At 36.9% G+C, this 14431-nt stretch overlaps 2 protein-coding genes across 2 annotated transcripts in view; one reads left to right on the top strand and one right to left on the bottom strand.

The window, feature by feature from the left end:
* Cenpp (centromere protein P) overlaps positions 1 to 14431 on the top strand; it is a 183444-nt gene that overhangs the window by 75205 nt on the left and 93808 nt on the right. The gene's annotated exons all lie outside the window — the stretch shown is intronic.
* The window catches only part of Aspn (asporin), a 30330-nt gene continuing 21271 nt past the window's right edge, over positions 5373 to 14431 (bottom strand). Inside the window, exons 7-9 of the mRNA XM_013026409.1 lie at positions 9902 to 9995; positions 9348 to 9486; positions 5373 to 6141 (exon numbers count right to left, since the gene is read on the bottom strand). Of these exons, the coding sequence (XP_012881863.1) occupies positions 5944 to 6141; positions 9348 to 9486; positions 9902 to 9995 (431 nt within the window). The 3' untranslated portion in view covers positions 5373 to 5943. The remainder of the gene's footprint in view (positions 6142 to 9347; positions 9487 to 9901; positions 9996 to 14431) is intronic.

Here is a 14431-nt window from a genome sequence, read left to right as displayed (position 1 = left end):
GTAGATGTGTGGTTAGAATAATACTGTTTTAAAAATGGGATCTTGCTATGTTGCCCAAGCCTGTCTGGAACTTATGGGCTCTGGAACTTCTCCCACATCATTCTCTCAAATAGCTGGGACTGCAGATAATTTACCACCACCTCTAACTAGGAACCATGTTTGCAAGGTAAATATAACACTTAATAAATGAGCTATTTCTAACAGCAGGCCATTTGGGCAGCATTATGGAACTATCTGAACACTAAATGTCACATTTGCCCAGCAAACACAGTCCACAGCTTTGTGTATCTGCCCCCTACAGGGATCTGAGGAGCAGCTTGCTTTTCCTTCATGTACTTTTTCTGTATATGTTAACACACACACACACACATGCACGCACGCACACACGCACACACTTCTGTCCTATACAAGCCAGAAGTTTCAGTGTGTGATAACAAGTCTAGAATTGCTAGAGCTGCTTGTTAAAAACTTAAGATCTAGCATCTCTACATTCTACACCTAGGAAACCAGACTCTCAGAGAAAGGGCCTAGGAACTTCCACTTCTTAGAAGTGCCCCAAGTGTTGTGAAAACACGCAGAAGCACTGATTCAAATGTCTCCTCTCCCCTAATTGGACCCTCTCTTAATTGGACCCATTTCTAAATCTTTTGTACCCTGCTTCAGATTTTTTTTTTAATCTGTCCATGTCTTGTCGTTAAAGTATCCAGATATTCTGAGTAAGGTCTTACTCAGATATTCTAAATAGGGTCTTACTTAGTTTCCTTGTGTTTATATACACTTTCTTCATCCCATTTTCTTATTTTATACAAAAATTAATCTGATTATACAGTGCTTATACTTTATATCCTCCAGTGCTGTTTCATTTTGTATATTTTAAAATCATTGGATGGGAGGAATTTGAATGTTCTCACTACAAAGAAATGATAATTAGGCTAATTATTAGGCTAATAATCCTATTAATTAATGTAATGTATACATGTATGAAAATATCACACTGTAACACATAAATATATACAAATTATTATTGGTCAAAAAATGAAGAATAAGTTAATTCTCGTTATTAATTTTCAAATATGGAGAAGATTTGACCTTGTATATGCCCACACTTTTCTCTCCATTAGCTTTACATAGCCATATTCCTGCCTTGCTAAGACTTTTATAAGAGCTTCTGCTACTGAGAATGCTGAGGCTCCTCACAGCTCAGTCTCCTTGATAAATAACTCCTGCTTATTTTCTAGGTTTCATCTTACTCCAGTTGTAAATAACTACAAATTTGATTTCGCCCTTAAGGCTAAACTCTCAGTAACTTCCATGATTCATCCTCTTCTCTATTTTCTGAATAGTTTCTTAATATCCTGCCTGTTTGTGATATCCCTAGAAAACTGACCCTATACCAATCCAAGAATTATTTGTGTGTGTGTGTACATAAGTATAGTATCACTGAGAAAACACAGTAACTAGATGGTTAAACAGGAGAAAGAAGGAAAAGGTGGAATAAGAGGTTCTTATCCTTAATTAAACATCTGAGTTACCTGAATCACAGTACAATTTTCTGCCAAGTCTTTCCACAGATACTTTATTAATATAGAAGCAAATATATAAAAAAGCCATTTTCAAAAACTGGGAATTTTAGCATTGTAATTAACATTATTGATATATAGTATGATGAGTAAATGCTGTTCTTTCATCATCATCATAAAGATTTTCTAATATTATGAAGTGACTTACATACTTTAAAAGTATATATAGCATTCTGCTTGTCCAATTTTCAAATTTCCATCCCTTTGTTTTTCTAATTTTTTTATTAGTCTAGCAGTCTAGTCAGTTGTCATTTTCCAATTTTTTAAAATATGATTAGTAACAACAGTATGAAAGTAAAAATATTTGGCTTTGTTTTGCTTTGTATTTATTTGCAGACTTCTGTGGCATATTAGAATAAGACCGCCCTCCCATGGTGAAAATTGGGTAACTTGACCAGTTTAGTATGCTTGTTGGGGGTGGGGGGAGGGAGGATACTCTGAGATATTATCTTTTTTAATGGGAAATAGAAGAGAATAAAATGAAAATAGTTAAAACCCTATACATACCCTATGGAAATGAATTGATGAGCCCTAAAAAAAGACTTGTAGAAACGTGTTTGTAATAGCTTATTCACAATATCCCACAATTGGTGATACTCAAATGACCCTCAGTATTAGAAAGGGTAAGTACTATTCAACAATAAAAAGAATTGAATGATAACACATGATATTATAGATGTATGTCATATGTCATTTTTTTAGCATATTAAATTTAGTCTAAAGCTTCTATACATATTCCAGTTTGGGTTAAAGGAAGTATCTCCTTACATGGTTAGTATAACCTAACTTTATGTGTAAATTGTAACCTAATTTGATATGTTAGCAGACTGTGACTTATTCTTCTAACAGTAGCTGACTCTCAATTAATCAACAGAAACCTACCATTCAAACTACATTCAAGCTACTAAACTAGTTTGACCATTTACTTCCATTTCTGTACTTTACTTTCTTCTATTTGTACATATAATCTCCCCTGTGTAAGGCAGACTATCCTTAATGATTTTCATCTCTGTAAAATCTAAAGGAAGTTAAGATTTACACAGCCAAATTTGTTGTAATCTTCTCACTTAAAGAAGCCAGACACTGGTTATTCATGTTTGTAATCCTCACTACTCAGGAGGCTGAGATCTGAGAATTTACGTTCAAAGCCAGCCTGAGCAGACAAATCCAAGAAACTCTTAAATCTCCAATTAACCAATAAAAGGCCAGAAGTGAAAATGTGGCTCAAGTGGTATATACAAGTCTTAGCAGGGGAAAAAAAAAGTCAATCTAGAGTACAAGGCCTAGTACCAGCACCAAAAAATAAAAATTTTAAAAATTTAAAACGAAAATAGTAGCGAAAGATTTATATATATGAGTTCATTTATTTGAAGTTCAAGAACAGATACAATAAATCGACAGCGATGTATACTACAAAATTAGTGTCTTAGGCCTAATACTGTAGGATAATAAATGTATATCTCCACATTTGATCTGCTTTGCCCAAAGGTGCTATTTGCATTATGCCATATACAGAACTTACAAATAGAGCAAAGCTCTCATCAGAGTTTAAACTATTAAGCTTTAAAAACATGTTGAAAAATTTTGTGAACTTGGATTAGGCAGCAGTTTCTTCTGTGACCCAAAAGTTCAAGCAGTAAAATAAACTAGATGTCATCATTAAAACCTGTTTTGAATCAAAGGACAAAAACTAAAAAGTGCATAAGAAGCCTTAGAATGAGCCCTCCATGTAGAACATAGATTTGCCAGGAAGGGAGTGGGGATAGTGTTTTGATGGTTATATGGCTTGTTTTTGTGGTGATAAAAATGCTCCAGTATTAATTATGGTGAGTGTACAACTCTAACTACAGTAAGGACCATTGAATTGTATGCTTTAATTTTTTTAACTATGCTTTAAATGGTTGAATTATATGTGAAATTTATCTCTTACTCAAAGCAGATGCTGGACCAGTTGAGTCACACTTCTAGTTTTGTGAATTTTATTGATAAAACTTTTACTAAAAATAGTTAAGAACTAGGCTGTGGTGTACGTGTCTAATTCTAGCAACTCTGGACGTTTCAACCTGGAAGAGTTGTCTCTCAAAGCCATCCTAGACAGAAAAGTCTGCAAGTCTTCATCTCCAACTAACCAATAAAAAACTGGGCTGGAGACATATTTCAAATGATAGAGCATTATCAGTAGGCAAAAAAGCTGAGCAAACATGAGGCCCGGAGTGCATGCTGAAGTTGAGTAACCATGCTTTGAAAAATGAGACCTTCCTTATTTACCTCTTCTTAACCTTGATAGCCAACCCCCTCTCCTCTTTGTGTACACACACACACCTATACCTGTAATCTAATTCTGTCCTTGTACACACGCACTCTCACACACCCCTACACCTGTAATCTGATTCTCTCCTAAGAGTATTTTTGAGGTTGTTTGAGGTAAGGACAAAGGATGAACCAATTCTTCAATTAGACTCAATAGACACTATGTAGGAATGAACTATACAACCTAGGGGGAGGGATGCCAGGAGGGGGAAAACTGGAAGAGAATGAGGGAGGGGGTAACACTGTTCAAAAGGAAATGTACTCCGTACCTGACTCTTAACTGCAACCCCTCTGTACATCACCTTTACAATAAATTTCTTTTTAAAGATGATCTCTTGTATAGTGCAGGAATTACATGTTGTGTTTTAGTGTTGTTATGGAGGATAAACATTAATGTTGCTTTAAAAATGTTACATGCAATTTTTATTTATTTATTTATTTTTTGCCAGTCGTAATCTTCTCACTTAAAGAAGCCCTGGGTGCTGTCCCTCAGCTCTTCAGCTCAAGGATAGCACTCTACCACTCAAGCCACAACACCACTTCTGGCTTTTTCTGCTTATGTGGTGCTGAGGAATCGAACCCAGGGCCTCACACATGCAAGGCAAGCACTCTACCACTGAGCCACCTCCCCAGCCCTACATACAAATTTTTTTAATTAAATTTTTTGAGTGGGAGAAGAAAAAATAAATCTAAGAATACTTCAAACTAGTATCTTAACGATTCCCTTAATTTCCAATTGTACATATTTTATGTTGAATACCAATAAAGAACACATAAATTACTCTTTAATTTTTGCACAGTTTTGAGCTTTTATTTTTTTAATCTGATACTCTGCCTTTTCTGGTAAGCCAGGTATGATTCTCAGTTAACAAGTCTGATTTTGAGGATAAAAATTGTTGTAGACTTGATAGATATCAAGATGCTTCCAAGCAAAGTCTTCCAAATGGACATCCTGAATATGTTCCTAGTTGAGGTGACAGCGTTACATAAGCTAACAATTGACATGCTACTAAAAGCTTATACTAACTGATCATGAAAAATGAGTTACAGATTTTACATAAACTCTTACAACGCATTTTAACAGTTCTTTTTTCTCTTTTTTTTTTTTGCTTATGTGGTGCTGAGGAATTGAACCCAGGGTCTCATGCATGCAAGGCAAGCACTCTACCACTGAGCCACCTTCCCAGCCCATTTTAACAGTTTTTATAGTTAATAGTCCCCAAACCAGCTCTTATGAAGTGACCTATTCAGTTGGTAATGCACACTGAAAGTTATATTCTAAGAGTTCATTTGTTTATTTTTGTTTGCTTCTTTTTGCTGGTACTGGGGTATGTAATCACTATCTCAAGCTTGCTTTGCTTGCTTGCTTGCTTAGTGCTTTGTCACTTGAGCCATGCTTCCAGCCTAGCTTTTTGTTAGTCAATTGAAGATGGAGTCTCATGGACTTTTGTGCCTGGGCTGGCTTTGAACCATGATCCTCCAGATCTCAGCCTCCTGAGTAACTAACATTACGTGTGTGAGCCTCTGGTGCCTGCCTAAGATTTTAATCATAAAAGATGGGCTCTTACACATGAGAATTTTAATATGATTATATTGAACCATACTTCAATATGGTTAGAAATATTACAGTACTATCCAAGTTATTAAAGAGAATAGACTACTCTTCATATAGCTGTCCTTTTCAGTCTTGGTTTTCTAACAGCAAATGAGACAGCACAAATGTTACTAAGTCAAGCATTTCATTTACAGTACAATTCTGTTAATGTACTTGGTAACAAATGGTTAAATAATGAATGTCTTTTTTATTGAAAGAGGAATATTCAAGCAAGATACTTATATAAAATCATTTGTATGCAAAAGGAAACTGCAATAGATGCTTATTTCTGTTAATCCTTGTATATCAATAGTTTGGCAAAATTCTGTTGAAATTTTTTGTCATTTACCACTTGGGATAAATTTTTGCTTATATTATACCACCATTATTAGTCAAGTTCAAGTTTTCCAAATGTAAAAAAATGTTGAATTATACACACTCAATGGACATTACTAATTATTACTTTCTGAAGTTCCCAAGCTGAACACTCATTCTGCTTAGCACACAACGGAATGTTGCAGGTTGTATTTCCCAGTACTTCATTGGGTTGTTGAATAAACTTATTGCACTATACAAAGATTTCTTCATCTTTGGTATTGTTGGACAGAAGTCATTCACTCCCACTTTTGTAATTGAATTAGAATGAAGGAAGATTATCTGTTAAAGAAGAGGGGAAAAAAAGACTAAGTTTAAAATAAAATATAAAAGAAACACATTCTATTAAGTCAACTTTTCTTTCCTATCTCCCTCTGCTCCCCTGTTCAACCACTAAGCTACACTCCCACTTCTTTTTAAAAAATTTTTTTTTTGGGTCGGCCGTGGGGCTTGAACTCTGGGCCTTGGTGCTGTCCCTCAGCTCTTCAGCTCAAGGCGAGCGCTCTACCACTTGAGCTACAGCGCCACTTCCGGTTTTCTGGTGGTCTCTCCTGCCCGGGCTGGCTTTGAACCGCGATCCTCAGATCTCAGCCTCCTGAGTAGCTAGGATTACAGGCGTGAGCCACCAGCGCCCAGCTAAAATATTTTTTAGTTTTTAATTGTTACTATAAAACTGATTTACAGAGGGGTAGCATATAGTTATGTAAGTCAGGTAATGAGTACATGTCTTTTGGGACATGTACTCATCCCTTCACTCTTTCTGACTCTTTGATATTTTAATTTCTGAGACAGTCTTGCTGAGTTGCCCTAGCTGACCTCAAACTTGAGAGCCTCCTGCCTTGCCTCCTGCATAACAAGGAATATAGTTGTACACCAGTGTGAGTGGCTATGGTTATCATTTATTCATGGCTTTATTCATCTGTTTATTTAACAATGGTTTGCCTATATTTTTCATGTAAAATAGATATATTCATTTACACATTATATAACTTATAGAACTGAAGCTCACATAATTTACAAATATGTGTCCTGAAGATGCATTATGGAGAATGGAACTCAGGCTGAGAGACACTGCCTGGTCTGGTTGGCCACTTTGCTTCTCCCACTTTTCCCTTTCTGCACAGTTACTTCTATGCCATATTTATATTTGTTTAAAAATATTAGAAATGGGCAGAAGAATTAATTTCAATGCTCTCAAGAATTTGACTCATTCTATAAATGCAAAGAAACAGCATTTTCTGTTATTAAAGATATAGAACTGATTTTTATGTTTTACAGAAAAAACATCTGACATATATATTTGTATTAGAGCATCTGAATCTTTCTTTTGCACCAATAGATATATCAACTTTGTTTTGCTTTTTGGTGCCAATTCAGGGCTTGAACTCAGGGGCCTGGGGCCTGGCCCTGAGCTGTTTTGCTCAAGGCTAGCATCTACCACTTGAATCACAGCTCTATTTCTGGCTTCTTCTTCTTCTTCTTCTTCTTTTTTTTAAAGGGTGATTAATTAGGGATAAGATTCTCACAGACTTTCCTGCCTGGGCTGGCTTTGAACTATGATCCTCAAATAAATCTCAGTCTCCTGAGTAATTAGCATTACAGATATGAGCCATTAGAGCTGGCTTGTCACTGTGCTTTTGTGCTCAATGCTAGCACAGCACTCTCACACTTCCACTTAAGCCACACCACCACTTAAGCTTTTTGGTGGTTAACTGGAGATAAGAATATCTCATACTTTCCTGCTTGGCCTGGCTTAACACCCAAGATCCTCAAATCTCAGCCTCCTGTGTAGTTAGGATTATAGGACACCACACTTGTCCTTATTTCCCAGTTTTATAGTCTTAACATTGTTACTCATAAAGAATAGTGAATATAAGAAGTTTCCTTTATTCCTATTAATAGCTGTTCTATTTTTTCTTGGGTCTTTTATTGCAGTAGTACTATTTCTTGAAAGTAAAAGCAATTTACTTAACTGATTCATTGTTGGCCTAGTCAAAAGCAGAAGTGTTTTGCTTGCAAAATTACAATACTAGTTTTGATTCTTTTTACCTCTAGACTCTGCTTTCACTTTTGACAAAAACAATATAAGCCCAATCATGAAAACTGTAGGCAGTACTAAAATGTTCATGTTTTGTCTTCATCTCCCCTCTGTGCTCTATCTGTCCTGGGATTTTTGTACCAGGTAATGTTCCTCTCTGTTTCCTTACTGCTCATTGTCAGAGCAAGTTGGGGTTTACCAAAGCACAGAGGAGGCATCAAGTAAAACATATGAGGCATGAATCTGTTTAGGCTGTGAATATTCATTGACTGGAACAATTGTGACTTTTGTTCTTCTCTACTGTAGTTCTGTTTCATATATGTGTAATTCTCAGTGCTAGGAAGATGTAGGCAAAAGGGTTGTGAACCTGGCCAGCTCCAGACCAGCCTAGGCTACATAGATCCTGTCTGAACCCCTTCTCCCCACAATAAAATAAAGACCTGAAAGAAATCTATAAGCAGAGTATTTAATGCCATTTTGTTTTCAGTGTCTTTTGCTTCTTGAAAGATTAGGGCTTTACATCGCAAGAAAAGCCCGTGAGAAAAGTAAGCTTAAGTGAAAAGAGAATTGGGTTTAAGTAGAGCTTTCTTAAACTGAAAGCCATAGAGGAGAATCATAGAAGTTGTGAAAGTCCTAAATTATGTGTGAAATATTATCTTCACTTCCTGTGGTTCCTGTCAGTAAAGAGTTAGCAAGCATTCTACCAATGAGCGGTACCTTGTGTAATATGAACATGTGATGCTGCAAATGATGACTTGCAGTTATGTATTCTTCTTTACCATTTGAAAAAACACTTCTAATCCAGCACTACTTTGATAGTGAAAAAAATCTGGACCTTAATCTTCTTGCTTTGCCTTGTGAAAGGTTTCTAGAACAAGATGACCCTCCTTGGTTTCCTAGCCAGCCCTGCCTTGAAAGGTGCAGCAAGTTGAACTTGGCTCTATTAGAAACTTTGCCACAATAACCTCAGCAGTTTCAATAGGTGAAAGTGGATACAAATGGGTTCTGAGCTTCTTGGGTGAACTATGTTTAGAAACAGTTATCCTAATACTCTTCTACTTGGTAAAACATCTCATGCAACCTGAAAAGTCATCATGTTTCAATTACCCTTGCTGCCTGCTAATCTTTGTTAGAGATACACTACTGTGTTTCTTTTTTTTTTGTCGGTTGTGGGGCTTGAACTCTGGGCCTGGGCGCTGTCCTTCAGCTCTTCAGCTCAAGGCGAGCGCTCTACCACTTGAGCTACAGCGCCACTTCCGGTTTTCTGGTGGTTTATTGGAGATAGGAGTCTCATGGTCTCTCCTGCCCGGGCTGGCTTTGAACCGCAATCCTCAGATCTCAGCCTCCTGAGTAGCTAGGATTACAGGCGTGAGCCACCAGCGCCCGGCTACTACTGTGTTTATAAAATGTAAAGTGCTCATATCTACCAAACACAAGTAGGATGCTTTACCTGGAGATATTTCAACTCTTGTAACCCTGAAGGGATTTTTTTAAGTTTGTTGTTTTCCAAGTGTATTTCTCTTACACGTTGTATGTTAGCAAAACTTCCATTTTCAATATCAGTGATTCTGTTATTTCCGAGGCCCAGCCTAAAAATGATTGGAAAAAAAAATAATGCATCAATTCTTAGCTTGTTAGATTTGGTAGAGTTCACTGAAAAATAATACAACCCCACTTAGAATATAAGTCTGTCCTATTTTTATATACATTCATGAAAACGTGTTACATGGCTTCAGCAACCTTTTCAGTGTAGGACAAACCATCCCCTACCATTCTTTTGAAAAATTATCTGTTCTAAGCCTTTATAAAAGAAAAAAATAGTAATGTGATTGTTTTCTTCTGTCCACAGGATTTGCCTTTCCCATTAGCATAGGCCATAGGGATGGTGGTTCTTTCAAGTTTTCTCTAATGAATACAGTCCTCAAGCACATTCTCTGAAATGCTTCATTAACATCTTCATCATATAGGCTACTTCTTTTAACCTAAAGTTTTGGGATCTTTTACCTTTGTAGTTCTTTGTATCGTTTAAAGTCCTCCAGTTCCACAGTTGAAATTTTATTATAATCTAGATGGAGCTCCAGTAAAGTTGATGGTAGGTCTAGTAAGAAAAGAAGAATGTTTATTATATCAAGTAAGGCCAAGCTCCACTGATTAACTCATTTGTCAAGTTTCAGAGGATAGATTTTGGCAATTTTTTTAAGAACCTGCTTGTAAAAATCCTTTTATTATGGAAAATTCCAAAGTTACCCCAAAAATAGAAATTGTTATGTGAACCACGACACTATGTCCAGCTTCAACAAGTAGCTTTACTTGTTTTCAACAAGTTCCTTTACTCCATTTATCAACTTCTGTAGCTGCATTTTTTTTTTGTCATGAGGCTTGAACTCAGGGCCTGGGTGCTGTCCCTGAGCTCTTTTGCTCAAGGCTAGTTAGTACTCTACTCTAGTACTGTACTTTAAGCACAGCACCAGTTCTGGTGTTTTGAGTGGTTAATTGGAGATAAGAGTCTCACAGGTTCTTTTCTGCCTGGGCTAGCTCAAACCACAATCCTCAGATCTCAGCCCTCTAAGTAGCTAGTATTACAGATGTGAGCTACTAGCGACCAGCTGTAGCTGCATTTTTTGTTGCTGTTGTTGTTGTTGTTGATCATGGGACTTGAACCCTGGACCTGAGTGCTGTCCCTGAGCAATTCAGCTAGGACAGTGCTCTACCACTTGAGCCACAGTACCATTTCCTGTTTTCTGGTGTTTTATTGGAAATAATAGTTTCACAGCCTTTCCTGCTGGGACTGGCTTTTAACCACTATCCTCAGATCTCAGCTTCCTGAGTAGCTAGGATTACAGGTGTGAGCCACTGGCGCCCAGCAGCTGCATTTTTTTTAACTGCAGTATTTAAACTTAAATCCCAAATATAATGTAATTTCACCTGTAAATAATTCATTACATGTCTAACTGGTAAAGTCAGTTTTATGAGTAACCACATTTTTAATATCATATCTGAAAAAATTCCTCATCTAATATCTCCATTTGTCACAAATACATCATTTTGCAGTTGATTTAAGTCAACATCCAAAGTAAATTTATAATATATATTGGGTTCTTTTATAATCTGTTCACTGGGAATGAATGGCCATGCCTGTCATTTTAGCACTTAGGAGGCTAAGACAGGTGTATTGCCAGTTTGAGACCAACCTGGACGACATAGTTCTAGCTAGTTTGAGTTACATAGCAAGACGCTTTCTCAAAATCAACAAAAAACAATAATAAAAGGTCTCAAGTGGCAGAAAACTTGCTTATCAAGACCTTGGTTTCAATCCCAGTGCTGCAAAGAAAAAAAAAAAACCTCTCTTAGATAACATATTCTTTTTCTTCCTGATATTCACTAGTTCAGATATGGATTTGAAAAACTGTTTTCTGATTTGGCTGATGCCTTCCAAATGACCTTACTTATAATAACCCCTTTATTTCTATGACCTGGCCATTGGATGCAATCAGCTTCAGGTAGATCATCTTTCACCTGATTTTTGTTACTCATTCATGGGTACTTCCTTAATCCATTCATTAATTATAAATTGCAAAATGATGACTTGTTTGTTTGACCCTGGGGTCTCATGAACTCCTGGGCATAAGCCACCCCCCTGGCTTAGCTTCCCAAGTAGCTGAGATTAAAGATATACATTGCTATATTTGGCTTTGATGACTTTGTGATTTTATGATTTTTTATGGATTTAGTAGAATTTTCTAATTTTCCTTCATCAACTAGCTACTTTGTAAAATAGTTTTTACAGAAAAAGGAAAAGAACATTTGATTCTTTCAAATAATAAATTAGTACAGCATCCAGAGGTGATCAGTTAAAATGTTTGCTTTTAATATCATTTTAAACCTACAAATGCTTTATTTGTGGTATTTTATCCATTTTAGCATTTATTCTCTCAGTAGTAGTAGTTAAGGACTGCATTTGTAGTTTCCTGCTTTTGAAATAAAGGTTTGTTCTTTCTTATTTCACACTGGTGTTTCCTGCTTCCAGCCCTTGTCTCATTACAAAAGCTTACTGGAAGAGTCAAACAAATTTTTGTTGTTTTTTTTTTTTTTGTCTCATGGGGCCTGAACTCTGGGCCTAGGTAGGCGCTGTCCCTCAGCTCTTCAGCTCAAGGCTAGTGCTCTACCACTTGAACCACAGCGCCACTTCTGGCTTTTTCTGCTTATGTGATGCTAAGGAATTGAACCCAGGGCCTCATGCATGCAAGGCAAGCACTCTACCACTGAGCCACCTTCCCAGCCCCTCAAACAAATTTATGATATTTGTCAATCAAAGGTTTTAGATAGCCCATGGGGAAAGCTTTCCTTTTTTCAAATTTTACTAAAACATTTCCTTCCTATATTCATGGTAAAGCCTGAATGAAATTGATTTTTTTTTAGAGTATCAATAGTCTTAATAGGGCTGAACTTACTTTTTTGAATTTTATTGTCAAGGTAATATACAGAGGGATTACAGTTTCATGTATAAGGTAGTGAGTACATTTCTTTTCAAACACTGTTACCCCCTTGCTCATTTTTCTCCTACTTTCCCTTCTCCCAGTGCCACCCCCCCAGTTGTATCGCTGTTGTATTTGGTTTGCCCTTTGCCCTTTGTCTCACCATTTAGTTGTTCCCCTTCCCTTCTCTAATTCAGGTAAACATATATCAATACACAGGGTACCAAATTTCAAATTTTACTTTGAATTCTTAAGGCAAATAAACTAGAAGGCAGGAAAATACTTCAAAATGAAAGGTTTCTGGTTTCTTGAACTTATGATTAATTGAGCTTAATTATAATTATGAAATGATATGGTCCCTCCAGAAGGTAAGACAAAGATATTTGAGGTTTTTTTTGTACTCACACACTATATGCTAGCTAAATAAATAATTGCAAACATAATAGTTAATAGAAGAGTAGATCGTGTCCTGGCCAGCCAATTCTAGTGTAGATTGTGAGAAGTTGGGGGATAAGGGAGATCTTTAGAGAGAGATTTAAAGAACTTGAGTGGTCTGTATGCCCCTAGGACATGAGGAAGATAAATAACCAGAGAGGAGATAGAGCAGAGCCTCTAAGACAGGAATAAGCAGAGTTGTGAATTTGGCAGATAGTTCAGTAACTACCAACAAATTCTAGCATGTTTTTGTACTAGAACATCTATTTCCATCGCAAACAGGTGTCTTCCCATGCAATATGATTATGCAGTAGAATTTCCCAGATTAGCAGGGAAAAAGACTTTTTCTCATTTTCCTCTTGTACAATCTTCCTGGTAAGGACTCCTGGGAGGTCTGGCATTTCCTTCTGCCATAGTGATAGTATTGATGGGATTGTGAATGCGGCCACCTTATTTTAGTGAATGGAATTTTTTAAATTCCTGGCTTCTGAATGTCAGAGTGATCTGGAAAGAGCAGTTATGTAAGTTCCAATTTATGTAAGATTCCAATTTAATTTCCTAAAGACATAGTGTTCCTTAGTTTCTGAAAGAATCTTAAGAAGTTAAATCCAAGATATGCTTGAAATTAGAATCTTAGGGTATTTTGCAGTGTTAGAAAACCTGCAAGTGTGTTGCCAGGCGCCAGTGGTTCACGCCTGTAATCCTAGCTATTCAGGAGGCTGAGATCTGAGGATTGCGGTTCAAAGCCAGCCTGGGCAGGAAAGTCCATGAAGCTCTTATCTCCAATAAACCACCAGAAAACCGGAAGTGGCGCTATTGCTCAAGTGGTAGAGCGCTAGCCTTGAGCTGAAGAGCTAAGGGACAGTGCCCAGGCCCAGAGTTCAAGCCCCACAACTGACCAAAAAAAAGAAAAGAAAAGAAAACCTGCACATGTGAAGGGTAAAGAATGGCCATGCAAGGGGGAGAGGGGATGGGAGATGGGAAGGGTAAACAAAGGAGGAGGCAACAATGCTTGATAAGAAGTGCACTCATTATCTTGCCCATGTAATTGTAACCCCTCTGTACAGTATTTTCACACACACAAAAAAAGAATGGCCATGCCCAGTAGTGTGGGTCAGATTGTGAACATAAACACAGCAGCGCTACCCTGTCCCGCCCTGCCGCTCCCTCTTCCTCTCCTGCAGTTATTGCCTTGACTCCTCCCTCTTCCTCACTCCTTTCCTCGTCCTTACTTCCCTTTTCTCCATCTTAGTTCCATTAGTTTTAATCTTCTGGGAAAAGTTTATATTTTTTTGTCATTGTTCTCATATGCCTTATAGATATACAGTCACCTTCTTCAAATGAATGAAGCTCATTTTATATTTGTGTGGTTCTGGATTAAACTGTTTCTTTCTGGGTAGAAAATCTGTCTTTTACTTCTGATGATATTTCTAAGTAAATGAACCCTAAGTGAAAGATCACTGCTTGATTTAATAATACCAACTTCATTGTGTCTTAATTCTGTTTATCTTGTTAGTCTCTGGGTCAGGTGAGCAATAGAGAGGATTGCTCTTTGTACTGATGGATACTGAAAGATAGCTGTATGAAATTGAAAAATATGTTATTATGAGTTATTTTCCAAGTA

The sequence above is a fragment of the Dipodomys ordii genome, unplaced genomic scaffold (genome assembly GCF_000151885.1).
Source record: "Dipodomys ordii isolate 6190 unplaced genomic scaffold, Dord_2.0 Scaffold93, whole genome shotgun sequence".
NCBI classification, from domain to species: Eukaryota; Metazoa; Chordata; class Mammalia; order Rodentia; family Heteromyidae; genus Dipodomys; species Dipodomys ordii.
The sequence above is the reverse complement of the archived record's forward strand: the minus strand, read 5'-3'. Positions and strand labels throughout refer to the sequence as shown.